Source organism: Salmo salar, chromosome 18, assembly GCF_965601325.2.
Source record: "Salmo salar chromosome 18, fSalSal1, whole genome shotgun sequence".
Taxonomy (NCBI): Eukaryota; Metazoa; Chordata; class Actinopteri; order Salmoniformes; family Salmonidae; genus Salmo; species Salmo salar.
The window spans coordinates 46,457,501-46,485,470 of record NC_138308.1 but is presented as its reverse complement, the minus strand read 5'-3'; the positions used below and the strand labels follow the sequence as shown (position 1 = coordinate 46,485,470).

At 44.6% G+C, this 27,970-nt stretch overlaps 1 protein-coding gene across 1 annotated transcript in view; it reads right to left on the bottom strand.

The window, feature by feature from the left end:
* Window positions 1–27,970, bottom strand: part of LOC106577343 (disintegrin and metalloproteinase domain-containing protein 12) — a 103,192-nt gene that overhangs the window by 52,012 nt on the left and 23,210 nt on the right. Inside the window, exons 2-6 of the mRNA XM_045701159.2 lie at window positions 27,952–27,970; window positions 25,080–25,151; window positions 24,118–24,287; window positions 19,598–19,682; window positions 17,146–17,294 (exon numbers count right to left, since the gene is read on the bottom strand). The exon at window positions 27,952–27,970 is cut by the window's right edge and continues 48 nt beyond it. Of these exons, the coding sequence (XP_045557115.2) occupies window positions 17,146–17,294; window positions 19,598–19,682; window positions 24,118–24,287; window positions 25,080–25,151; window positions 27,952–27,970 (495 nt within the window). The remainder of the gene's footprint in view (window positions 1–17,145; window positions 17,295–19,597; window positions 19,683–24,117; window positions 24,288–25,079; window positions 25,152–27,951) is intronic.

The following is a 27,970-nucleotide window of genomic DNA, read 5'->3' as shown; positions in this document are numbered from 1 at the left end:
ACTACTGAATACTGTAGGGAACAGGTACCTGGAGAGGAGAGAGAGAGGAGAACTACTGAATACTGTAGGGAACAGCTACCTGGAGAGGAGAGAGAGAGAACTACTGAATACTGTAGGGAACAGGTACCTGGAGAGGAGAGAGAGAGGAGAACTACTGAATACTGTAGGGAACAGGTACCTGGAGAGGAGAGAGAGAGGAGAACTACTGAATACTGTAGGGAACAGCTACCTGGAGAGGAGAGAGAGGAGAACTACTGAATACTGTAGTGAACAAGTACCTGGAGAGGAGAGAGAGAGGAGAACTACTGAATACTGTAGGGAACAGGTACCTGGAGAGGAGAGAGAGAGGAGAACTACTGAATACTGTAGGGAACAGGTACCTGGAGAGGAGAGAGAGAGGAGAACTACTGAATACTGTAGGGAACAGCTACCTGGAGAGGAGAGAGAGAGGAGAACTACTGAATACTGTAGGGAACAGGTACCTGGAGAGGAGAGAGAGAGGAGAACTACTGAATACTGAGGAATAGGTTGTTCAACCTTTAAATCTAGGGATTTTTTGTGTGTTTGTAGGGGGGAGGGCGGCTGGACAGGAGAGGGTGGTCTGCTGCTCTGCTCCACAGGGAAACCAAACAGTGTGAGTGTGTGTTTGCCCTGGGCTCTCTGTCTGACAAAACCTTTCTTCCAGACTTCATACTGCTTAATGGAGCTCTGCTCTGGTAATAGACTGTACTGCTGGATGGCCATGTACTGTACGGGTTGGAGGGTGTGTGTGTGTGTGTGAGGAGAGAGAATGTGTGTGTGTGTGTGTGTGTGTGTGTGTGTGTGTGTGTGTGTGTGTGTGTACGTGAGTGTGTGACTGTTCATACAAAGAATATGGTTCCTTTCCTTGTCCATGCCCTCTGTCTCCTCTATCCCCTCTATCTCCTCTACCTTCTCTATCCCCTCTACCTTCTCTATCTCCTCTACCTTCTCTATCCCCTCTACCTTCTCTATCTCCTCTATCCCCTCTCCTTTATCTCCTCTATCCCCTCTCCTTTATCTCCTCTATCTCCTCTATCTCTTCTATCCCCCCTATCTCCTCTATCCCCTTCCATCTCCTCTATCTCCTCCATCCCCTTCCATCTCCTCTATCCCCTCTATCCCCTCTCCTTTATCCCCTCTATCCTCTCTATCCCCTTCCATCTCCTCTACCTTCTCTATCTCCTCTATCCCCTCTCCTTTATCTCCTCTATCCCCTCTCCTTTATCTCCTCTATCCCCTCTATCTCTTCTATCCCCCCTATCTCCTCTATCCCCTTCCATCTCCTCTATCCCCTCTATCCCCTCTCCTTTATCCCCTCTATCCTCTCTATCCCCTTCCATCTCCTCTACCTTCTCTATCTCCTCTATCCCCTCTCCTTTATCTCCTCTATCCCCTCTCCTTTATCTCCTCTATCCCCTCTATCTCCTCTATCCCCTCTCCTTTATCTCCTCTATCTCCTCCCCTCTATCTCCTCTCCTTGATCTCCTCTATCCCCTCTCCTTTATCTCCTCTATCTCCTCCCCTCTCTCTCCTCTATCCCCTCTATTTCCTCTATCCACTCTATCCTCTCTACCTCCTCTATCCCCTCCCCTCTATCCCCTCTATCACCTCTATCTCCTTGATTCCCTCCCCTCTATCCCCTCTAGCTCCTCCCTCCACTCATCACTGTCAAACGCTCCCTGAAACACTTCAGCGAGTAGGCCTTTCTAATCGGCCTTTCTAATCGACCTGGCCCGGGTATCCTGGAAGGATATTGTCCTCATTCCATCAGTAGAGGATGCCTGGTTATTTAAAAAAAATGCCTTCCTCACCATCTTAAATAAGCATGCCCCATTCAAGAAATTTAGAACCAGGAACAGATATAGCCCTTGGTTCACTCCAGACCTGACTGCCCTTAACCAAGACAAAAACATCCTGTGGCATTCTGCATTAGCATCGAACAGCCCCCGTGATATGCAACTTTTCAGGGAAGTTAGAAACCAATATACACAGGCAGTTAGAAAAGCCAAGGCTAGCTTTTTCAAGCAGAAATTTGCTTCCTGCAACACAAACTAAAAAAAGTTCTGGGACACTGTAAAGTCCATGGAGAATAAGAGCACCTCCTCCCAGCTGCCCACTGCACTGAGGAGAGGAAACTCTGTCACCACCAATAAATCCACTATAATTGAGAATTTCAATAAGCATTTTTCTACGGCTGGCCATGCTTTCCACCTGGCTACCCCTACCGCGGTCAACAGCACTGCACCCGCCACAGCTACTCGCCCAAGCCTTCCCCATTTCTCCTTCTCCCAAATCCAGTCAGCTGATGTTCTGAAAGAGCTGCAAAATCTGGACCCCTACAAATCAGCTGGGCTTGACAATCTGGACCCTTTCTTTAAAAAATTATCTGCCGAAATTGTTGCAACCCCTATTAATAGCCTGTTCAACCTCTCTTTCATGTCATCTGAGATTCCTAAAGATTGGAAAGCGACTATGGTCATCCCCCTCTTCAAAGGGGGGGACACTCTTGACCCAAACTGCTACAGACCTATATCTATCCTACCCTGCCTTTCTAAGGTCTTCGAAAGCCAAGTCAACAAACAGATTACTGACCATTTCGAATCCCACCGCACCTTCTCCGCTATGCAATCTGGTTTCAGAGCTGGTCATGGGTGCACCTCAGCCACGCTCAAGGTCCTAAACGATATCTTAACCGCCATCGATAAGAAACAATACTGTGCAGCCGTATTCATTGACCTGGCCAAGGCTTTCGACTCTGCCAATCACCACATCCTCATCGGCAGACTCAGTAGCCTTGGTTTCTCAAATGATTGCCTCGCCTGGTTCACCAACTACTTCTCTGATAGAGTTCAATGTGTCAAATCGGATGGCCTGTTGTCCGGGCCTCTGGTAGTCTCTATGGGGGTGCCACAGGGTTCAATTCTTGGGCCAACTCTTTTCTCTGTATACATCAATGATGTCGCTTTTGCTGCTGGTGAGTCTCTGATCCACCTCTACGCAGACGACACCATTCTGTATACTTCTGGCCCTTCTTTGGACACTGTGTTAACAACCCTCCAGACGAGCTTCAATGCCATACAACTCTCCTTCCGTGGCCTCCAACTGCTCTTAAATGCAAGTAAAACTAAATGCATGCTCTTCAACCGATCGCTGCCTGCACCTGCCCGCCCGTCCAGCATCACTACTCTGGACGGTTCTGACTTAGAATATGTGGACAACTACAAATACCTAGGTGTCTGGTTAGACTGTAAACTCTCCTTCCAGACTCACATCAAACATCTCCAATCCAAAGTTAAATCTAGAATTGGCTTCCTATTTTGCAACAAAGCATCCTTCACTCATGCTGCCAAACATACCCTCGTAAAACTGACCATCCTACTGATCCTCGACTTCAGCGATGTCATTTACAAAATAGCCTCCAATACCCTACTCAATAAACTGGATGCAGTCTATCACAGTGCCATCCGTTTTGTCACCAAAGCCCCATACACTACCCACCACTGCGACCTGTACGCTCTCGTTGGCTGGCCCTCGCTTCATACTCGTCGCCAAACCCACTGGCTCCAGGTCATCTACAAGACCCTGCTAGGTAAAGTCCCCCCTTATCTCAGCTCACTGGTCACCATAGCAGCACCCACCTGTAGCACGTGCTCCAGCAGGTATATCTCTCTGGTCACCCCCAAAGCCAATTCCTCCTTTGGCCGTCTCTCTTTCCAGTTCTCTGCTGCCAATGACTGGAACGAACTACAAAAATCTCTGAAACTGGAAACACTTATCTCCCTCACTAGCTTTAAGCACCAGCTGTCAGAGCAGCTCACAGATCACTGCACCTGTACATAGCCCATCTATAATTTAGCCCAAACAACTACCTTTTACCCTACTGTATTAAAGTATTGATTTATTTAGCTCCTTTGCACCCCATTGTTTCTATTTCTACTTTGCACTTTCTTCCACCCCAAATCTACCATTCCAGTGTTTTACTTGCTATATTGTATTTACTTCGCCACCATGGCCTTTTTTTTGCCTTTACCTCCCTTATCTCACCTCATTTGCTCAGATTGTATATAGACTTATTTTTCTACTGTATTATTGACTGTATGTTTGTTTTACTCCATGTGTAACTCTGTGTTGTTGTATGTGTCGAACTGCTTTGCTTTATCTTGGCCAAGTCGCAATTGTAAATGAGAACTTGTTCTCAACTTGCCTACCTGGTTAAATAAAGGTGAAATAAATAAATACAAATAAATAAATATCCCCTCTATTCCATCCCCAATGTATGTTCATGAACAGGCTGGAGTTCAGAGCTTTTTACAATTCAATGAAACAAACACAAAAGACTCAACAAGGGAGAAGAGACCACATCAAGCAAGCCACAGTCACAGACACAGTTTGTGTAGAAAGATGGGCCACATCGACTGAGCCACACAGTCTGTCTGAGCTGAGTACACGTGGACTCAACCTCCAACCACAACGGTTGGAATGATCCGGAACGTGCTGACGGTCTACCTAACAGTCTCGAGGCCATTTGGTTTGTGACGCCGATCAGAGACCGTTATTAGGCTACACGGGTGTGAGGGATGAACATGGTAAAAACAGGCAATATGGCATGACTCAATGCTCTACCATAAAAACACTTTTATAATCCACACATATTCCATCCATGTAGAATAAAGGCCAGTGTGTGAAATATATGGTGCTGTTAGACCAACGACACAGACACACTAGAAGCTCCTGTGACCATAACAAGGCAGTGGTGAAAACTCCCATGATTCTCTCTGATTTCCAGTGAATGCAGGAAACCGAGGTGTTTCTGTGGAGGACACGTGGGTTAGAAGAAGAGGGACGTGTCCAGGACGGCAGGGTGCAGTATGGGACGCAGCCGAGGTGTTTCTGTAGAGGACAGGTGGGTTAGAAGAAGAGGGACGTGTCCAGGACGGCAGGGTGCAGTATGGGACGCAGCCGAGGTGTTTCTGTGGAGGACAGGTGGGTTAGAAGAAGAGGGACGTGTCCAGGACGGCAGGGTGCAGTATGGGACGGAGCCGAGGTGTTTCGGTTACTCTTTCATTTCTGTCCAGAGATTTGATGAAACGCTAAAATGAGGAGACCCTTTGTTGCTTTGAGAATGAGAGCAGCAAAACAAGCTTTGCCCTGCATCTCTTCTCCCCTCCTCTCTTCTCCCCTCTTCTCTTCTCCTCTCTTCTCCCCCTCCCCTCCTCTCCCCTCTCCTCTCTTTTCTCCCCTTCTCCCTACTCTCCTCTCCTCTCCTCTCTTTTCTCCCCTCCTCCCTACTCTCCTCTCCCCTCCCCTCCCCTCCCCTCCTCTCCTCTCCTCCTCTCCTCTCCTCTCCTCCTCTCCTCTCCTCCTCTCCTCTCCTGTCTTCTCCTCTCCTGTCTTCTCTCTTTTCTCCCCTTCTCCCTCCTCTCCTCTCCTCTCCTCTCCTCTCCTCTCCTCTCCTCTCTCTCTGTCTTCTCCTCTCCTCTTCGCTTCGCTCCTCTCTTTTCTCCCCCTCTCCTCTCCTCTCCTCTCCTCTCCTCTCCTCTCCTCTCCTCTCCTCTCCTCTCCTCTCCTCTCCTCTCCTCTCCTCTCCTCTCCTCTCCTCTCCTCTCCTCTCCTCTCCTCTCCTCTCCTCTCCTCTCCTTTGGGGCGTTTTAAAGTAACAGATGTTCTGAGACCAGTAAATGAAAACGACATCTCCACGACTCACTTCGAAATGACATTTTTTTTTTGTTTAGGTTAATAGACATCTGATATGTCTATAAATATGCAATGAGGATATTTTTACGTGTTTTGAAATGATCTCACTGTCAAGGCTGCCTTTGATGATTCTCTTTGAGTGTGTGTGTGTGTGTGTGTGTGTGTGTGTGTGTGTGTGTGTGTGTGTGTGTGTGTGTGTGTGTGTGTGTGTGTGTGTGTGTGTGTGTGTGTGTGAACCCACGCTGTGTCTGACCACCAACCCTGCGTTCTAACATCAATATTATAATGTGACCTGAGGGGAAGGAGGAGACATCACAGTGCAGCTAGCAGTTTACACTCTACAGATCAAAAGATCAGAGAGACTGACTGAATACTAATACTGTAGTGGTGGAAGGTAGAGAGAACAGAGAGACTGACTGAATACTAATACTGTAGTGGTGGAAGGTAGAGAGAACAGAGAGACTGACTGAATACTAATACTGTAGTGGTGGAAGGTAGAGAGAACAGAGAGACTGACTGAATACTAATACTGTAGTGGTGGAAGGTAGAGAGAACAGAGAGACTGACTGAATACTAATACTGTAGTGGTGGAAGGTAGAGAGAACAGAGAGACTGACTGAATACTAATACTGTAGTGGTGGAAGGTAGAGAGAACAGAGAGACTGACTGAATACTAATACTGTAGTGGTGGAAGGTAGAGAGAACAGAGAGACTGACTGAATACTAATACTGTAGTGGTGGAAGGTAGAGAGAACAGAGAGACTGACTGAATACTAATACTGTAGTGGTGGAAGGTAGAGAGAACAGAGAGACTGACTGAATACTAATACTGTAGTGGTGGAAGGTAGAGAGAACAGAGAGACTGACTGAATACTAATACTGTAGTGGTGGAAGGTAGAGAGAACAGAGAGACTGACTGAATACTAATACTGTAGTGGTGGAAGGTAGAGAGAACAGAGAGACTGACTGAATACTAATACTGTAGTGGTGGAAGGTAGAGAGAACAGAGAGACTGACTGAATACTAATACTGTAGTGGTGGAAGGTAGAGAGAACAGAGAGACTGACTGAATACTAATACTGTAGTGGTGGAAGGTAGAGAGAACAGAGAGACTGACTGAATACTAATACTGTAGTGGTGGAAGGTAGAGAGAACAGAGAGACTGACTGAATACTAATACTGTAGTGGTGGAAGGTAGAGAGAACAGAGAGACTGACTGAATACTAATACTGTAGTGGTGGAAGGTAGAGAGAACAGAGAGACTGACTGAATACTAATACTGTAGTGGTGGAAGGTAGAGAGAACAGAGAGACTGACTGAATACTAATACTGTAGTGGTGGAAGGTAGAGAGAACAGAGAGACTGACTGAATACTAATACTGTAGTGGTGGAAGGTAGAGAGAACAGAGAGACTGACTGAATACTAATACTGTAGTGGTGGAAGGTAGAGAGAACAGAGAGACTGACTGAATACTAATACTGTAGTGGTGGAAGGTAGAGAGAACAGAGAGACTGACTGAATACTAATACTGTAGTGGTGGAAGGTAGAGAGAACAGAGAGACTGACTGAATACTAATACTGTAGTGGTGGAAGGTAGAGAGAACAGAGAGACTGACTGAATACTAATACTGTAGTGGTGGAAGGTAGAGAGAACAGAGAGACTGACTGAATACTAATACTGTAGTGGTGGAAGGTAGAGAGAACAGAGAGACTGACTGAATACTAATACTGTAGTGGTGGAAGGTAGAGAGAACAGAGAGACTGACTGAATACTAATACTGTAGTGGTGGAAGGTAGAGAGAACAGAGAGACTGACTGAATACTAATACTGTAGTGGTGGAAGGTAGAGAGAACAGAGAGACTGACTGAATACTAATACTGTAGTGGTGGAAGGTAGAGAGAACAGAGAGACTGACTGAATACTAATACTGTAGTGGTGGAAGGTAGAGAGAACAGAGAGACTGACTGAATACTAATACTGTAGTGGTGGAAGGTAGAGAGAACAGAGAGACTGACTGAATACTAATACTGTAGTGGTGGAAGGTAGAGAGAACAGAGAGACTGACTGAATACTAATACTGTAGTGGTGGAAGGTAGAGAGAACAGAGAGACTGACTGAATACTAATAATGTTTCCATCTCTCCAACTACTGTTTCCAACTCTCCAACTTCTGTTTCCATCTCTACAACTACTGTTTCCAACTCTATAACTACTGTTTCCATCTCTCCAAACAATGTTTCCAACTCTCCAACTTCTGTTTCCATCTCTACAACTACTGTTTCCAACTCTATAACTACTGTTTCCATCTCTCCAAACAATGTTTCCAACTCTCCAACTACTGATTCCATCTCTCCAAACAATGTTTCCAACTCTCCAACTTCTGTTTCCATCTCTACAACTACTGTTTCCAACTCTATAAGTACTGTTTCCAACTCTCCAACTACTGTTTCCAACTCTCCAACTACTGTTTCCAACTCTCCAACTACTGTTTCCAACTCTCCAACTACTGTTTCCAACTCTCCAACTACAGTTTCCAACTCTCCAACTACAGTTTCCAACTCTCCAACTACAGTTTCCAACTCTCCAACTACAGTTTCCAACTCTACAACTACTGTTTCCAACTCTCCAAACACTGTTTCCAACTCTACAACTACTGTTTCCATCTCTAAAACTACTGTTTCCATGTCTCCAACTACTGTTTCCATCTCTCCAACTTCTGTTTCCATCTCTACAACTACTGTTTCCATCTCTAGAACTACTGTTTTCCATCTCTACAACTACTGTTTCCAACTCTCCAACTACTGTTTCCAACTCTCCAACTACTGTTTCCATCTCCCAAACACTGTTTCCAACTCCACAACTACTGTTTCCAACTCTATAACTACTGTTTCCATCTCTACAACTACTGTTTCCAACTCTCCAACTACTGTTTCCATCTCTCCAACTACTGTTTCCAACTCTCCAACAACTGTTTCCATCTCTCCAACTACTGTTTCCAACTCTCCAACTACTGTTTCCATCTCTCCAACTACTGTTTCCATCTCTCCAACTACTGTTTCCATCTCTACAACTACTGTTTCCATCTCTCCAACTACTGTTTCCAACTCTCCAACCACTGTTTCCATCTCCCAAACACTGTTTCCAACTCCACAACTACTGTTTCCAACTCTATAACTACTGTTTCCAACTCTACAACTACTGTTTCCATCTCTCCAACTACTGTTTCCAACTCTCCAACTACTGTTTCCATCTCTCCAACTACTGTTTCCATCTCTCCAACTACTGTTTCCATCTCTACAACTACTGTTTCCATCTCTATAACTACTGTTTCCATCTCTCCAAACATTGTTTCCAACTCTCCAACTTCTGTTTCCATCTCTACAACTACTGTTTCCAACTCTATAACTACTGTTTCCATCTCTCCAAACAATGTTTCCAACTCTCCAACTACTGTTTCCATCTCTCCAAACAATGTTTCCAACTCTCCAACTTCTGTTTCCATCTCTACAACTACTGTTTCCAACTCTATAAGTACTGTTTCCAACTCTCCAACTACTGTTTCCAACTCTCCAACTACTGTTTCCAACTCTCCAACTACTGTTTCCAACTCTCCAACTACAGTTTCCAACTCTCCAACTACAGTTTCCAACTCTCCAACTACAGTTTCCAACTCTCCAACTACTGTTTCCAACTCTCCAAACACTGTTTCCAACTCTACAACTACTGTTTCCATCTCTAAAACTACTGTTTCCATGTCTCCAACTACTGTTTCCATCTCTCCAACTTCTGTTTCCATCTCTACAACTACTGTTTCCATCTCTAGAACTACTGTTTCCATCTCTACAACTATTGTTTCCAACTCTCCAACTACTGTTTCCAACTCTCCAACTACTGTTTCCATCTCCCAAACACTGTTTCCAACTCCACAACTACTGTTTCCAACTCTATAACTACTGTTTCCATCTCTACAACTACTGTTTCCAACTCTCCAACTACTGTTTCCATCTCTCCAACTACTGTTTCCAACTCTCCAACAACTGTTTCCATCTCTCCAACTACTGTTTCCAACTCTCCAACTACTGTTTCCATCTCTCCAACTACTGTTTCCAACTCTCCAACTACTGTTTCCATCTCTACAACTACTGTTTCCATCTCTCCAACTACTGTTTCCAACTCTCCAACTACTGTTTCCATCTCCCAAACACTGTTTCCAACTCCACAACTACTGTTTCCAACTCTATAACTACTGTTTCCATCTCTCCAACTACTGTTTCCATCTCTCCAACTACTGTTTCCATCTCTCCAACTACTGTTTCCAACTCTCCAACAACTGTTTCCATCTCTCCAACTACTGTTTCCAACTCTACAACCACTGTTTCCATCTCTCCAACTACTGTTTCCAACTCTCCAACTACTGTTTCCATCTCTCCAACTACTGTTTCCATCTCTACAACTACTGTTTCCAACTCTCCAACAACTGTTTCCATCTCTCCAACTACAGTTTCCAACTCTACAACCACTGTTTCCATCTCTCCAACTACTGTTTCCAACTCTCCAACTACTGTTTCCATCTCTCCAACTACTGTTTCCATCTCTCCAACTACTGTTTCCATCTCTACAACTACTGTTTCTAACTCTCCAAACACTGTTTCCAACTCTACAACTACTGTTTCCAACACTATATCTACTGTTTCCATCTCTACAACAACTGTTTCCATCTCTACAACTACTGTTTCCATCTCTACAACTACTGTTTCCAACTCTACAACTACTGTTTCCAACTCTATAACTACTGTTTCCAACTCTACAACTACTGTTTCCATCTCTACAACTACTGTTTCCAACTCTACAACTACTTTTTCCAACTCTATAACTACTGTTTCCAACTCTACAACTACTGTTTCCATCTCTACAACTACTGTTTCCAACTCTACAACTACTGTTTCCAACTCTATAACTACTGTTTCCAACTCTACGACAACTGTTTCCATCTCTACAACAGCTGTTTCCAACTCTACGTCTACTGTTTCCAACTCTACAACTACTGTTTCCATCTCTTTCTAACTGTTACTGATACTATCCCATGCAGCCCCTCAGTTTGCTTCCTCAGTTTGCTTTCCGTGAACTCAGCCCCAGTCCGTCTCCAGTTAGGAGACCATGCAACAAAACACATGTACGGCTGTACAGACTCTTCCACTCTTCCAGTCCAGATGTTACTGATGAGAGCCAAACGCAGGGAGAATTGGTCTACTCTGCACAGATCTAGTGAACTAGAATGGGAAAATAATGACTGTACATGGAAATGGAGAGAGAGCAAGAGAGTGTGGAGAGGGGAGAAGGGGGAGAGGGAAGAGAGGGGAGAGAGGAGAGAGAAAGAGGGGAGATAGAGGAGAGGGGGGGGAGAGAGGGAGAGAGGGGAGAGAGGGGAGAGAGGGAGAGAGGGAGAGAGAGGAGCGAGAGGGGAGAGAAGGAGAGAGAGGAGCAAGAGAGAGAGAGAGAGGGTGAGACAGAGAGAGGAGAGAGCAGAGAGAGAGAGACAGAGCAGAGAGAGAGAGACAGAGCGAGAGAGAGAGAGAGAGACAGAGAGAGAGACAGAGAGAGAGAGACAGAGACAGAGAGACAGAGAGAGACAGAAGAGAGACAGAGAGAGAGACAGAGAGAGAGACAGAGAGAGAGACAGAAGAGAGAGAGACAGAGACAGAGAGACAGAGAGAGACAGAGAGAGACAGAGAGAGACAGAGAGAGAGACAGAGAGAGAGACAGAGAGAGAGAGACAGAGACAGAGAGACAGAGACAGAGAGACAGAGAGAGACAGAGAGAGAGAGACAGAGAGGAGAGAAGAGGGAGAGGGAGAGAGAGAGAGACAGAGAGGAGAGAAGAGGGAGAGGGAGAGAGAGAGAGAGACATACACTTTAATTGAATGGCATCTACCAGCTGTGGTCCCTGGGGCCTAGTAAAGTGGTTCCAGTAACTGGGTACTAACGTGTACATTTGTGGTTGTCTGGGGTTGACCGCAGGCGGAAGACACTCCAGACTGTGTTAAGACTGTTTCCAAGCGTTCCTCCTGAGGGTGTCTGGGACTAACTGCAGTCCCCACCACCTCAAACAGAGAGTCAATGCTGGGCCCCTTGACCCCTAACCCCTGAACTTGGGCTGGGTTCCATCCTGCAATTCCCCATCAAATAGCCCTCTGTTCGATCCTACTCTATCTTGTTCTATCCTGTTCTATCCTAGTTCGATCCTGTTCTATCCTGTTCTATCTTGTTCTATCCTAGTTTGATCCTGTTCTATCTTGTTCTATCCTAGTTTGATCCTGTTCTATCCTAGTTCTATCTTGTTCTATCCTGTTCTATCCTAGTTTGATCCTGTTCTATCTTGTTCTATCCTAGTTCTCTTGTTCTATCCTGTTCTATCCTTGTTTTATCTTGTTCTATCCTGTTCTATCTTGTTGTATCCTTGTTCTATCTTGTTCGATCTTGTTCGATCCTGTTCTATCCTGTTTTATCCTTGTTTTATTCCTGTTCTATCCTGTTTTATCCTTGTTTTATTCCTGTTCGAACTAGGATGGAACAGGATAGAACAGGAATAAAACAAGGATAAAACAGGATAGAACAGGAATAAAACAAGGATAAAACAGGATAGAACAGGATCGAACAAGATAGAACAGGAATAAAACAGGATAGAACAGGATCAAACCAGGATAGAACAGGATCGAACAAGATAAAACAAGGATAGAACAGGATAGAACAAGATAGAACTAGGATAGAACAAGATAGAACAGGATCAAACTAGGATAGAACAGGATCAAACTAGGATAGAACAAGATATAACAAGATAGAACTAGGATAGAACAGGATAGAACAGGATAGAACAAGATAGAACAGGATCGAACTAGGATGGAACAGGATAGAACAGGAATAAAACAAGGATAAAACAGGATAGAACAGGAATAAAACAAGGATAAAACAGGATAAAACAAGATAGAACAGGATCGAACTAGGATGGAACAGGATAGATCCTGTTCTATCTTGTTTTATCCTGTTTTATCCTTGTTTTATTCCTGTTCTATCCTGTTTTAACCTTGTTTTATTCCTGTTCTATCCTGTTCCATCCTAGTTCGATCCTGTTCTATCTTGTTCTATCCTGTTCTATCCTGTTCTATCCTAGTTCTATCTTGTTATATCTTGTTCTATCCTAGTTTGATCCTGTTCTATTTTGTTCTATCCTAGTTCTATCTTGTTCTATCCTGTTCTATCCTTGTTTTATCTTGTTCGATCCTGTTCTATCCTGGTTTGATCCTGTTCTATCCTGTTTTATTCCTGTTCTATCTTGTTCGATCCTGTTCTATCTTGTTTGATCCTGTTCTATCCTGGTTTGATCCTGTTCTATCTTGCTTGATCCTGTTCTATCTTGTTCAATCCTGTTCCATCTTGTTCGATCCTGTTCTATCCTGGATTGATCCTGTTCTATCCTGAGTCCAGGCATGAAGGACAGACACAAACAGACAGGCAGGATTGCAGTGGATGGCTGGCTGGCAGCAGCTTCCCACTCTGCCCCTGTGTCAGTGGGCCCTGGTCCTGCAGGAGGCTTAGAGATGAGGACAGTTATTCCACCATCGGTTCCAGCTGTTTTAAAGGCTGGTCTGGCTCTGAATCACCCTGGTCTAAACTGTCCTGTTCAGGCTCTGAACCACCCTGGTCTAAACTGTCCTGTCCAGATTCTGAACCACCCTGGTCTAAACTGTCCTGTCCAGATTCTGAACCACCCTGGTCTAAACTGTCCTGTCCAGATTCTGAACCACCCTGGTCTAAACTGTCCTGTCCAGACTCTGAACCACCCTGGTCTAAACTGTCCCCTCCAGAGATAAAACCTCTCCAGACTCTGAAACACCTACTGTACTCTACTGCTCTATGGACTGAGCTGTAGCCTGTCCTACTGTACTCTACTGCTCTATGGACTGAGCTGTAGCCTGTCCTACTGTACTCTACTGCTCTATGGACTGAGCTCTAGCCTGTCCTACTGTACTCTACTGCACTATGGACTGAGCTGTAGCCTGTCCTACTGTACTCTACTGCTCTATGCACTGAGCTGAAGACTGTCCTACTGTAGTCTACTGCTCTATGGACTGAGCTGAAGCCTGTCCTACTGGAGTCTACTGCACTATGGACTGAGCTGGAGCCTGTCCTACTGTACTCTACTGCTCTATGGACTGAGCTGTAGCCTGTCCTACTGGAGTCTACTGCTTTAAGGACTGAGCTGTAGCCTGTCCTACTGGAATCTACTGCTCTATGGCTTGAGCTGGAGCCTGTCCTACTGGAGTCTACTGCTCTATGGACTGAGCTGTAGCCTGTCCTACTGGAGTCTACTGCTCTATGGACTGAGCTGTAGTCTGTCCTACTGGAGTCTACTGCTCTATGAACTGAGCTGTAGTCTGTCCTACTGGAGTCTACTGCTCTATGGACTGAGCTGAAGTCTGTCCTACTGGAGTCTACTGCTCTATGGACTGAGCTGAAGTCTGTCCTACTGTACTCTACTGCTCTATGGACTGAGCTGTTGTCTGTCCTACTGGAGTCTACTGCTCTATGGACTGAGCTGCAGCCTGTCCTACTGGAGTCTACAGCTCTATGGACTGAGCTGTAGTCTGTCCTACTGGAGTCTACTGCTCTATGGACTGAGCTGAAGTCTGTCCTACTGGAGTCTACTGCTCTATGGACTGAGCTGAAGTCTGTCCTACTGGAGTCTACTGCTCTTTTGGACTGAGCTGTAGTCTCTCCTACTGGAGTCTACTACTCTATGGACTGAGCTGAAGTCTGTCCTACTGGAGTCTACTGCTCTATGGACTGAGCTGTAGCCTGTCCTACTGGAGTCTACTGCTCTATGGACTGAGCTGTAGCCAGTCCTACTGGAGTCTACTGCTCTATGGACTGAGCTGTAGCCTGTCCTACTGTACTCTACTGCTCTATGGACTGAGCTGTAGCCTGTCCTACTGTACTCTACTGCTCTATGGACTGAGCTGTAGTCTGCCCTACTGTAGTCTACTGGAGTCTACTGCTCTATGGACTGAGCTCTAGTCTGCCCTACTGTAGTCTACTGGAGTCTACTGCTCTATGGACTGAGCTGTAGCCTGTCCTACTGGAGTCTACTGAAGTCTACTGCTCTATGGACTGAGCTGGAGCCTGTCCTACTGGAGTCTACTGGAGTCTACTGCTCTATGGACTGAGCTGGAGCCTGTTCTACTGGAGTCAACTCCTCTATGGACTGAGCTCTAGCCTGTCCTACTGGAGTCTACTGCTCTATGGGCTGAGCTGTAGTCTGCCCTACTGTAGTCTACTGGAGTCTACTGCTCTATGGACTGAGCTGTAGCCTGTCCTACTGGAGTCTACTGGAGTCTACTGCTCTATGGACTGAGCTGTAGCCTGTCCTACTGGAGTCTACTGGAGTCTACTGCTCTATGGACTGAGCTGGAGCCTGTTCTACTGGAGTCAACTCCTCTATGGACTGAGCTCCAGCCTGTCCTACTGGAGTCTACTGCTCTATGGGCTGAGCTGTAGTCTGCCCTACTGTAGTCTACTGGAGTCTACTGCTCTATGGACTGAGCTGTAGCCTGTCCTACTGGAGTCTACTGGAGTCTACTGCTCTATGGACTGAGCTGGAGCCTGTCCTACTGGAGTCTACTGGAGTCTACTGCTCTATGGACTGAGCTGTAGCCTGTCCTATTGGAGACTACTGCTCTATGGACTGAGCTGGAGCCTGTCCTACTGGAGTCTTCTGCTCTATGGACTGAGCTGGAGCCTGTCCTACTGGAGTCTACTGGAGTCTACTGCTCTATGGACTGAGCTGGAGCTGTCCTACTGGAGTCTACTGCTCTATGGACTGAGCTGGAGCCTGTCCTACTGTACTCTACTGCTCTATGGACTGAGCTGTAGTCTGTCCTACTGGAGTCTACTGCTCTATGGACTGAGCTGTAGTCTCTCCTACTGGAGTCTACTGCTCTATGGACTGAGCTGTAGCCTGTCCTACTGGAGTCTACTGCTCTATGGACTGAGCTGTAGTCTGCCCTACTGGAGTCTACTGCTCTATGGACTGAGCTGTAGTCTGTCCTACTGGTGTCTACTGCTCTATGGACTGAGCTGAAGTCTGTCCTACCGGAGTCTACTGCTCTATGGACTGAGTTGTAGTCTGTCCTACTGGAGTCTACTGCTCTATGGACTGAGCTTGAGCCTGTCCTACTGTACTCTACTGCTCTATGGACTGAGCTGTAGCCTGTCCTACTGGAGTCTACTGTACTCTACTGCTCTATGGACTGAGCTGAAGTCTGTCCTACTGGAGTCTACTGCTCTATGGACTGAGCTGGAGCCTGTCCTACTGGAGTCTACTGCTCTATGGACTGAGCTGTAGTCTGTCCTACTGGAGTCTACTGGAGTCTACTGCTCTATGGACTGAGCTCTAGTCTGTCCTACTGGAGTCTACTGCTCTATGGACTGAGCTGTAGTCTGTCCTACTGGAGTCTACTGCTCTATGGACTGAGCTGGAGCCTGTCCTACTAGAGTCTACTGCTCCATGGACTGAGCTGGAGCCTGTCCTACTGTACTCTACTGCTCTATGGACTGAGCTGTAGCCTGTCCTACTGGAGTCTACTGCTCTATGGACTGAGCTGTAGTGTGTCCTATTGGAGTTGAGCTTTCCCATTGAAAGCTGAGTTTTCCCATTGTTTTCCCACGGGAGACACTGAAGTAGGATAGTATGTAACTCCACGCCTCGCCTCGCCTCGCCTCGCCTCGCCTCGCCTCTAGGTTAGTAACCCAGCTGTGTATGTGTGTGTTGCTTTGAAATAGCTGCTGATCTCCTGCCTTGAACAACATGCAACCGGAGATATAAACAAATAATTGTAGCTGCGGGCTAATGAATAGCGCTAAGGTGATTTGTGTGTGTGTGTGTGTGTGTGTGTGGTGTGTGTGGTGGCCGCATGGCCTTTAAAGTTTATAAGGAACTGAACTGTGAGTGTTTGAACTGCTCTTCACTCTCTGGTCTGACCTGACATTAACTGAGAGAGAGAGAGAGAGACTCACCCTGTGGAGGGTGCCATATTGGACTGTTCCAACTCACCCTGTAGAGGGTGTCATATTGGACTGTTCCAACTAACCCTGTAGAGGGTGTCATATTGGACTGTTCCAACTCACCCTGTAGAGGGTGTCATATTGGACTGTTCCAACTCACCCTGTGGAGGGGGCCATATTGGACTGTTCCAACTTGTGGAGGGTGTTATATTGGACTGTTCCAACTCACCCTGTGGAGGGGGTCATATTGGACTGTTCCAACTAACCCTGTAGAGGGGGCCATATTGGACTGTTCCAACTTGTGGATGGGGCCATATTGGACTGTTCCAACTCACCCTGTAGAGGGGGCAATGTTGGACTGTTCCAACTTACCCTGTAGAGGGGGTCATGATGCAGCCTCCTCGGTCCACCGTCACCCTGCAGCCACACCCCCGCTCTGGGGTGTCATGGTTCATTCCAAAGTTGTGTCCAAGTTCGTGGGCCAGAGTAACCGCTGCTCCCAGGGGGTTGTCCGAATGATCCTGAAAAACAAGAACAATCAATCAACCAAACAACCAATCAACCATCCAACCATCCAACCAACCAACCAAAATCTCCATTCCAGCACAGACAGGGAAATGCTAAAGAGATTGTGTTTTCTAGGCCTAAATGTAATATATATATATAATAATTTCATTCAAATTAATCTCAAAATAGCCTTACGTAATCAAATTCTCTGCACCTGAATGTCGAGCAAAAATTTGTAAAAAAAAAACAAAACAATGAAAAACAATGAAGGCAAATGTATGTTTTTACCTTCATTGTTTTTTATTATAATTTGAGATTGGCACATATAAAGGGGGAAAATCTGTCAAGCAAGACTTAATTACTTTAGAAAAAGTCAAGACGTAATAAACAATCTAGTTGGGTCTAGCAGAGGCTTTTCCAAGTTATTTATCCTCCTCCACTCTGTGGTCCAGAACAGAACACAGGGGACAGAAATAAACACCAGACTGGATGCTGTCGCATGGTGCTGTCGCATGGTGCTGTCGCATGGTGCTGTCACATGGTGCTGTCGCATGGCACTAGCTCTGCACCACACTAGCATCCAGCTGTAATACAGAGCCAATAGGATCCAGCTGTAATACAGAGCCACTAGCATCCAGCTGTAATACAGAGCCAATAGGATTCCAGTTGTAATACAGAGCCAATAGGATTCCAGCTGTAATACAGAGCCAATAGGATTCCAGCTGTAATACAGAGCCACTAGCATCCAGCTGTAATACAGAGCCAATAGGATTCCAGTTGTAATACAGAGCCAATAGGATTCCAGCTGTAATACAGAGCCAATAGGATTCCAGCTGTAATACAGAGCCAATAGGATCCAGCTGTAATACAGAGCCAATAGGATTCCAGCTGTAATACAGAGCCAATAGGATTCCAGCTGTAATACAGAGCCAATAGGATCCAGCTGTATTACAGAGCCAATAGGATTCCAGTTGTAATACAGAGCCAATAGGATTCCAGCTGTAATACAGAGCCAATAGGATTCCAGCTGTAATACAGAGCCAATAGGATCCAGCTGTATTACAGAGCCAATAGGATTCCAGTTGTAATACAGAGCCAATAGGATTCCAGTTGTAATACAGAGCCAATAGGATAATACAGAGCCAATAGAATCCAGCTGTAATACAGAGCCAATAGGATCCAGCTGTAATACAGAGCCAATAGGATTCCAGTTGTAATACAGAGCCAATAGGATCCAGCTGTAATACAGAGCCAATAGGATTCCAGTTGTAATACAGAGCCAATAGGATTCCAGCTGTAATACAGAGCCAATATTACCTCAATTACCTGGACTAACCTGTACCCCAGCACACTGACTCGGTACCGGTACCCCCTGTATATAGCCTCGTTATTGTTATTTTATTGTTACTTTTTCATTCTTTCACTTTAGTTAATTTAGTAAATATTTTCTTAACTCTTATTTTTCTTAAAACTGTATTGTTGGTTAAGGCCTTGAATGCATTTCACGGTAAATGACAAATAACATTTGATTTGATGTTGCCACGTTTGTTGTGCCTCATTAAAACACAAAAGGTCTCGACTTGTGTAATCAATACGTCTCCTGATTTATTAGGACAAGATGGCGTGTACTGCGTCATGACATAACCACTTGAGTTGACGTTGACGTGGCCTGCGTTGAACAGGCTCATTAAAGTGTGTTATCCTGATGTAAATAACAGCTCGGATACGTCCCAAATGGCACCCTATTCCCCATGTAGTGCACACTTTTTTTTTTTAACCAGAGCCCTATCAAAAGTTATGCACTACATAGAGAATAGGGTGCCATTTGGGACTCATTTCTTAATATCAGTACTTCAAATCCTCAGCTCACCCCCTCTACAGTCCCCTGGCTCAGACCGACACACATGAGAGCATTATGTCAGCCGGGATGGAGAGAGGGAGCCAAGAATCCAACAACGAGGGAGGTGGAGAACAAGAGAAGGAGGGAGGGAGGGAGGGGAGGGAGGGAGGAGGGAGGAGGGGAAGGAGCGTGGGAGGGTAAACTCAGTCAGTAACAGCAGGGTTTCCTACATAGTTAAACTATATGTGGCAAAGAGCACAGTACAGTCAAGTGGATCTGGTCCTTCACATAAAGGGTTCAATACCCTCAGACGCTGTCCTTGTTTGACACACATACGTATGCACACGCACACACACACACCACACACACACACACACACACACACACACACACACACACACACACACACACACACACACACACACACGTTGTAAACCTGCTGAGTCAGTCAGTCAGAACAGGAACAGAGCCTCTCACCATGACGATGCCCCCAGACTGCTCTGCTGTACACATGCTCATGATGGGTGCCATGCCAATGGTGGTACCCTGGAAGAACACCCCGCTGTGGAGAGAAACAACACCAGTAGAACAACATGAGAACACCAGTAGAACACCAGCAGAACAACATGAGAACACCAGTAGAACAACAGTAGAACAACATGAGAACACCAGTAGAACAACAGTAGAACAACATGAGAACACCACTAGAACAACAGTAGAACACCACTAGAACAGTAGAACACCAGTAGAACACCAGTAGGACAACATGAGAACAACACTGAGAACACCAGTAGAACAACACTAGAACAGCTGAGAACACCACTAGAACAGTAGATCACCAGTAGAACACCAGTAGAACAACACTAGAACACCGTAGAACACCACTAGGACACAGTGAGATCACCAGTAGAACACCAGTAGAACAACACTAGAACAGTAGAACACCACTAGAACAGTAGAACAACACTAGAACACCACTTGAACAACACGAGAACAACACTAGAACAACACGAGAACAACACGAGAACAACACGAGAACAACACTAGAACAACATGAGAACAACACTAGAACAACACGAGAACAACACTAGAACAACACGAGAACAACAGGCGAGAACAACACGAGAACAACACTAGAACAACACTGAGAACAACACGAGAACAACACTAGAACAACACGAGAACAACACTAGAACAACATGAGAACAACACTAGAACAACACGAGAACAACACGAGAACAACACGAGAACAACAGCGTAGAACAACATGAGAACAACACTAGAAGAACACTAGAACACCAGTAGAACAACAGTAGAACAACATTGGAAAACAGTAGAACAACATGAGAACAACAGTAGAACAACACTAGAACACCAGTAGAACAACAGTAGAACAACATTGGAAAACAGTAGAACAACATGAGAACAACACTAGAACAACACTAGAACAACATGAGAACAACAGTAGAACAACAGTAGAACACCAGTAGAACAACATGAGAACAACAGTAGAACACCAGTAGAACAACAGTAGAACAACAGTAGAACAACAGAAGCAGGAGAGAGCAACAACTAACATGTACAGTATCTCTCTCTGGATGTGAGGTTGAGTGGAAAGGGTTTGACCATAGACATGCAGTAAAACTGATTATATTTCTGTGGGTTTGGGTCAAGTCTACTTTCTGAAATGGAATTACCGTAATTTCCAGACTATTAAGCGCACCTGAATATAAGCCGCACCCACTGAATTAAAAAATATATATTATTTTGAACATAAATAAACCGCACATGTCTATAAGCCGCAGGTGCCTACCGGTACATTGAAACAAATGAACTTTACACAGGCTTTAACGAAACACGGCTTGTAACAAAAATAAATAGGCTTTAATGAAACAGGGCTTGTAACAAAAATAAATAGGCTTTAACGAAACACGGCTTGTAACAAAAATAAATAGGCTTTAACGAAACACGGCTTGTAACAAAAATAAATAGGCTTTAACGAAACACGGCTTGTAACAAAAATAAATAGGCTTTAACGAAACACGGCTTGTAACAAAAATAAATAGGCTTTAACGAAACACGGCTTGTAACAAAAATAAATAGGCTTTAACGAAACACGGCTTGTAACAAAAAATAAAAAATTAGCAGTGAACAGTAGCCTACCAAGAAAGTCATTGGTCACTATCTTCCTCCTCCTGTGCACTGAAACCACTGAAGTCATCTCCTTTCAAAAAAATCTGAAAGCGGGAAAAATCCATATATTAGCCGCATCATTGTTTAAGCCGCGAGGTTCAAAGCGTGGGAAAGAAGTTTCGGCTTATATTCCGGAAATTACGGTAACCCCAGCCCTAATGGATAGGCTGCGGTAATGGCTGGGTAAAATAGCTACCCAACTAACTGTGTATAGTAGTAGTATAGTAAAACAGTAGTAGTATAGTAGTGGCAGAGTATAGCAGTAGTAGTAGTATAGAAGTAGTATAGTAGTAGTATAGTATTAATATAGTAGTATACTAGTAGTCCAGTAGTAGTACAGTGATAGTATAGCAGTAGTACAGTATTATTACAATAGTAGTACAGTAGTAGTAGAGTAGTAGTATACTAGTACATTAGTAGTACAGTAGTAGTACAGTAGCAATATAGTAGTAATATAATAGTACAGTAGTAGTGCAGTAGTAGTATAGTAGTACAGTAGTTGTACAGTAGTACATCATTAGTACAGTAGTAGTATATAGTAGAGTAGTATTTGTATTTGCCAAAGCAGCAGCTACTCTTCCTGGGGTCCAGCAAAATGAAGGCAGTTTATACAATTTTAAAAACATTACAATACATTTACAGATTTCACAACACACTGTGTGCCCTCAGGCCCCTAATCCACCACTACCACATATCTACACTACTAAATCCATGTGTATGTATAGTGCGTATGTTATCGTGTGTGTGTGTGTGTGTGTGTGTGTGTGTGTGTGTGTGTGTGTGCCAATGTTTGTGTTGCTTCACAGTCCCCGCTGTTCCATAAGGTGTTTTTTCCATAGTCTGTTCTGGACTTGGGGACTGTGAAGAGACCTCTGGTGGCATGTCTTGTGGGGTATGCATGTCCGAGCTGTGTGCCAGTAGTTTAGACAGACAGCTCGGTGCATTCAACATGTCAATACCTCTCACAAATAAAAGTAGTGATGAAGTCAATCTCTCCTCCACTTTCAGCCAGGAGAGATTGACATGCATATTATTAATATTAGCTCTCTGTGTACATCCAAGAGCCAGCCGTGCTGCCCTGTTCTGAGACAATTGCAATTTCCCTAAGTCCTTTTTTTGTGGCACCTGACCACACGACTGAACAGGTGCGACAAAACTAGGGCCTGTAGGACCTGCCTTGTTGATAGTGTTGTTAAGAAGGCAGAGCATCGCTTTATTATAGACAGACTTCTCCCAATCTTAGTTACTACTGCATCAATATGTTTTGACCATGACAGTTTACAATCCAGGGTTACTCCAAGCAGTTTAGTCATCTCAACTTGCTCAATTTCCACATCATTTATTACAAGATTTAGTTGAAGGTTTAGGGTTTAGTGAGTGTTTTGTTCAAAATACAATGCTTTTAGTTTTAGAAATATTTAGGGCTAACTTATTCCTTGCCACCTACTCTGAAACAAACTGCAGCTCTTTGTTGAGTGTTGCAGACATTACAGTTGCTGTAGTAGCTGACATGTATAGTGTTGAGTCATCCGCATACATATAAACTCTGGCTTTACTCAAAGTCAGTGGCATGTCGTTAGTAAAAATTGAAAAAAGCAAGGGGCCTAAACAGCTACCCTGGGGAATTCCTGATTCTAATTGGATTATATTTGAGAGACCAACCTCTGTGTTCTGTTAGACAGGTAACTCTTTATCCACATTATAGCAGGGGGTGTAAAGCCATAACACATACGTTTTTCCAGCAGCAGACTATGATCAATAATGTCAAAAGCTGCACTGAAGTCTAACAAGACAGGCCGCCACAATCATTTTATCATCAATTTCTCTCAGCCAATCATCAGTTATTTGTGTAAGTCCTGTGCTTGTTGAATGTCCTTCCCTACAAGCGTGCTGAAATTCTGTTGTCAATTTGTTTACTGTAAAATAGCATTGTATCTGGTCAAACACAATTCTTTCCAGAAGTTTACTAAGGGTTGGTAAGAGGCTGATTGGTCGGCTATTTGAGCCAGTAAATGGGTCTTTACTAGTCTTAGGTAGTGGAATGACTTTAGCTTCCCTCCAGGCCTGAGGGAACACGCTCTCTAGTAGGATTAAATTGAAGATGTGGCAATATAGGAGTGGCAATATATTCTGCTATTATCCTCAGTAGTAGTATAGTAGCACAGTAGTAGTAGTAGTGTAGTAGTGTAGTAGTAGTACAGTAATAGTATAGCAGCAGTATAGTAGAAGTAGTATAGTAGTCATTTAGTAGTAGTGTAGTGGTAGTAGAGTAGTAGTACAGTTGTATTAGTATAGTAGTAGTATAATAGTAGTATAGTGGTAGTATAGCAGTAGTGTAGTAGTAGTACAGTAATACTATAGTAGTAGTATAGCGGTAGTAGTATAGTAGTAGTATATATCTAGTATAGTAGTGGGGGGTAGTATAGTAGTAGTAGTAGTAGTAGTAGTAGTATAACAGTAGTAGTATAGTAGTAGTATAGCAGTAGTACAGTTGTATTAGTATAGTAGTAGTATAATAGTAGTAGTAGTGTAGTAGTAGTAGTATAGTACTAGTATAGTAGTGATACAGTTGTATTAGTATAGTAGTAGTATAATAGTAGTAGTAGTATAGTAGTAGTACAGTACTAGTATAGTAGTGATACAGTTGTATTAGTATAATAGTAGTAGTAGTATAGTTGTAGTACAGTACTAGTATAGTAGTAGTACAGTACTAGTATAGTAGTAGTACAGTTGTATTAGTATAGTAGTAGTATAATAGTAGTAGTAGTATAGTAGTAGTACAGTACTAGTATAGTAGTAGTTACCTGACTAGCTGTGCATTATCGTGGGGCCTGTTGGGCAGCAGTTTGAGTTTCCTCCAGTCTAGGAACTCATGCAGGGTGGTGAAGGGATCCTGGGTGATGGGACACCTATCCTGGTCGCTCCACACCTCCAACCCCACCAGAGCTACACGGATGTTCAGGGCACGGTAAAACTGAGGGAGAGAGAGGGGGTGAGAGAGGGGGAAGGGAAAAGAGGGGGAGGGAGGGATGGGGAAGGGAGAGAGAGGGGGTGGATGGGGGAGGGAGGGAGGGAGGGAGAGAGAGAGGGGATGAGGGAAAGAGAGGGGGAGGGATGGGGAAGGGAGAGAGAGGGGGAGGGATGGGGGAGGGAGGGAGGGAGGGAGGGGATGAGGGAGGGAGAGAGGGGATGAGGGAAAGAGTGGGGGAGGGAGGGATGGGGAAGGGAGAGAGAGGAGGAGGGATGGGGAAGGGAGAGAGAGGAGGAGGGATGGATGGACGGACGGGGAGGGAGGGAGGAATAAAGAGAGAGAGAGAGAGATAGAGAGAGAAATCAATGAGAGAGGAAGAGGTATCCTAGTGACTGGAATGTACCCAAGCAAACCTTCTAAATTCCTCATTTAAAAACCTTCAAACCTTTTAATAAGATCTGTCGTTGACTCTACAACAGTAATGATAAATGGTTGATCGTATTCAAACCCTCATCTATATCATATTACGTTCCATATTGATGTCAGCTCCACACCAGTTCTCAGTGGACTTATAGAATCAATCATCCGTTCATAATTCAATCATAACAGGCTGAGAGAGACCCATTTGATGTTTCATCTGGCCTCAGCTCATATCTGACTGGGTCAGCATCCCAAAGGACTCCCTCATCCCTATGGGCCCTGGTCAAATGACTCCCTTACCCCTATGGGCCTTGTTCATAAGTAGTGCACAGAGTATAATTTGGGACGCAGGCTAGATATTGATTTGCTCGTTACCTTGTCCACGTAATTGGCGATCTCAGCCAGCCTCTGTTTGACCTTCTCCACATCCTTCCCTTGTTTCTGGAACTGAGGAGGAGGAGGAGGGAGGAGGTGAGGGGCAGGAGGAGATGAGGGAGGAGGGGCAGAAGGAGGGGGAGGAGGAGGAATAAGAAGAGGGAGGAGGAGGAGGGAGGAGTGGCAGAAGGAGGGGGGAGGAGGAAGTAGGAGGAGGAGGAGGAGGATGAGGAGGAATAAGAAGAGGAAGGAGGTGGAGGAGGTGGAGGTGGAGGAGGGGGAAAGAGGTGGAGGAGGGGGAGAAAGAGGAGAAACAAATATTTTAGAAAAGGAAAAGAATAAGAATAAGAGGAAGTTGTCATAGGAGGTGAGTATACTGGGCTGCTTTACATCAAACCACTGATAAACCTGACAAAGGCAGCATGATGCTGTGACAGTCAATTCCTACTCTCTCTCAGTCTGTCCTCAATAACTTCCCCTCATCACAGTCCATACACATTAAATACAAGGTGTTAACTGGATAACTACTGGGGCTCTGTCACACTGACCTTCATTTACTGTCAGAGACAAGAGAAGACAGGCTCTGTCACACTGACCTTCATTTACTGTCAGAGACAAGAGAAGACAGGCTCTGTCACACTGACCTTCATTTACTGTCAGAGACAAGAGAAGACAGGCTCTGTCACACTGACCTTCATTTACTGTCAGAGACAAGAGAAGCCTGGCTCTCAAGAGAAGACAGGCTATGTGCAACACTGCCCACAAAATGAGGTGGAAACTGAGCTGCACTTCCTAACCTCCTGCCCAATGTATGACCATATTAGAGACACATATTTCCCTCAGATTACACAGATCCACAAAGATTTCAAAAACAAACCCAATTTTGATAAACTCCCATATCTACTGAGTGAAATACCACATTGCACCATCACAGCAGCAAGATTTGTGACCTGTTGCCACAAGAAAAGGTCAACCAGTGAAGAACAAACACCATTGTAAATACAACCCATATTTATGCTTATTTATTTTCCCTTTTGTACTTTAACCTCTATGGGCTAGGTGGGACGCTAGCGTGCCACCCGTGGTGCACTCCATCAACAGCAGGTGCATTTCAAGAGCGGCAAATTTGAATCCAAATAAATGTCAAAATTCAAATTTTTCAAACATACAACTATTTTACACCCTTTGAAAGATAAACATCTCCTTAATCTAACCACGTTTTACGATTTCAAAAAGGTTTTACGGCGAAAGCATAAATTTAGAGTATGTTAGGACAGTACATTTACAAGGGTCAATTCAAAGACAGGGTCACCAAAACCATAAAACCAGCTAAAATGATGCACTAACCTTTTACAATCTCCATCAGATGAAACTCCTAGGACATTATGTTAGACAATGCATGCATTTTTAGTTCTATCAAGTTCATATTTATATCCAAAAACAGCGTTTTACTATGGCATTGATGTTGAGGAAATCGTTTCCCTCCAATAACCGGCAGTCAAGTCAGCGTCACAAATTAAATAATTAAAATTAGAAAACATTGGTAAAATATTATATTGTCATTTAAAGAATTATAGATTTACATCTCTTGAACGCAATCAACTTGCCAGATTTAAAAATAACCTTACTGGGAAATCACACTTTGCAATAATCTGAGCACTGCGCCCAGAAAAATACGCGTTGCGATACAGACTAGACGTCATGTTGGGGAGATCTAAAATACTATGTAAATAATCCATTACCTTTGATTCTCTTCATCAGATGTCACTTCCAGGTATCACAGGTCCATAACGAATGTAGTTTTGTTCAAAAAAGCTCATCATTTATGTCCAAAAATCTCCGTCTTGTTAGCACATGATCTAAGCCAGCCGGACTTCTCGTCATGAACGAGGGGAAAAAATATATTTACGTTCGTTCAAACATGTCAAACGTTGTATAGCATAAATCATTAGGGCCTTTTTTAACCAGAACATGAATAATATTCAAGGTGGACGAATGCATACTCTTTTATAACGTATTGGAACGAGGGTACCCAACATGAACTCGCGCGCCAGGTGTCTAATGGGACATCATCGTTCCATGGCTCTTGTTCGGTCAGATCTCCCTCCAGAAGACTCAAAACACTTTGTAAAGGCTGGTGACATCTAGTGGAAGCAATAGGAAGTGCCAAAATATTCCTCAGCCCCTGTGTTTTTCAATGGGATAGGTTTAAAGGCAATACAACACATCAGGTATCCACTTCCTGTCAGAAAATGTCTTAGGGTTTTGCCTGCCAAATGAGTTCTGTTATACTCACAGACACCATTCAAACAGTTTTAGAAAATTTAGGGTGTTTTCTATCCATATGTAATAAGTATATGCATATTCTAGTTACTGGGTAGGAGTGGTAACCAGATTAAATCGGGTATGTTTTTTTATCCAGCCGTGTCAATACTGCCCCCTAGCCCTATTAACCAATTAGACCGCTGCGCCACTCAGCAGCCAATAAAGCCATTTGAATTGAACCCCCCCCCATTTCCCCCTCTCTCCCCCTCTCCCCCTCCCTCTCTCCCCCTCTCCCCCTCCCTCTCTCTCTGTCTCTCTCTCTCTCCCTCTCTCGCTCTGTCTCTGTCTCTGTCTCTCTCTCTCCCTCTCTCCCCCTCTCCCCTCCTCTCTCTCTCTCTCTCCTCTCTCTCTCCCTCTCTCCCTCTCTCTCCCTCTCTCTCCCTCTGTCTGCCCTCTCTCAGAACACATGCAGCCTAGTGGGAGTAGTGGGGGAGAGCCCCACCTATAAGTCAGATGGTCAAATACCTATTGACAATAGAACTGGGCTGGGAGTTTGATGTGACAGAGGAAGGTGAAAGGTCATCCCAGGTCACCCCATGGTGCTTACCTCTCTGTTGTCTGCTACG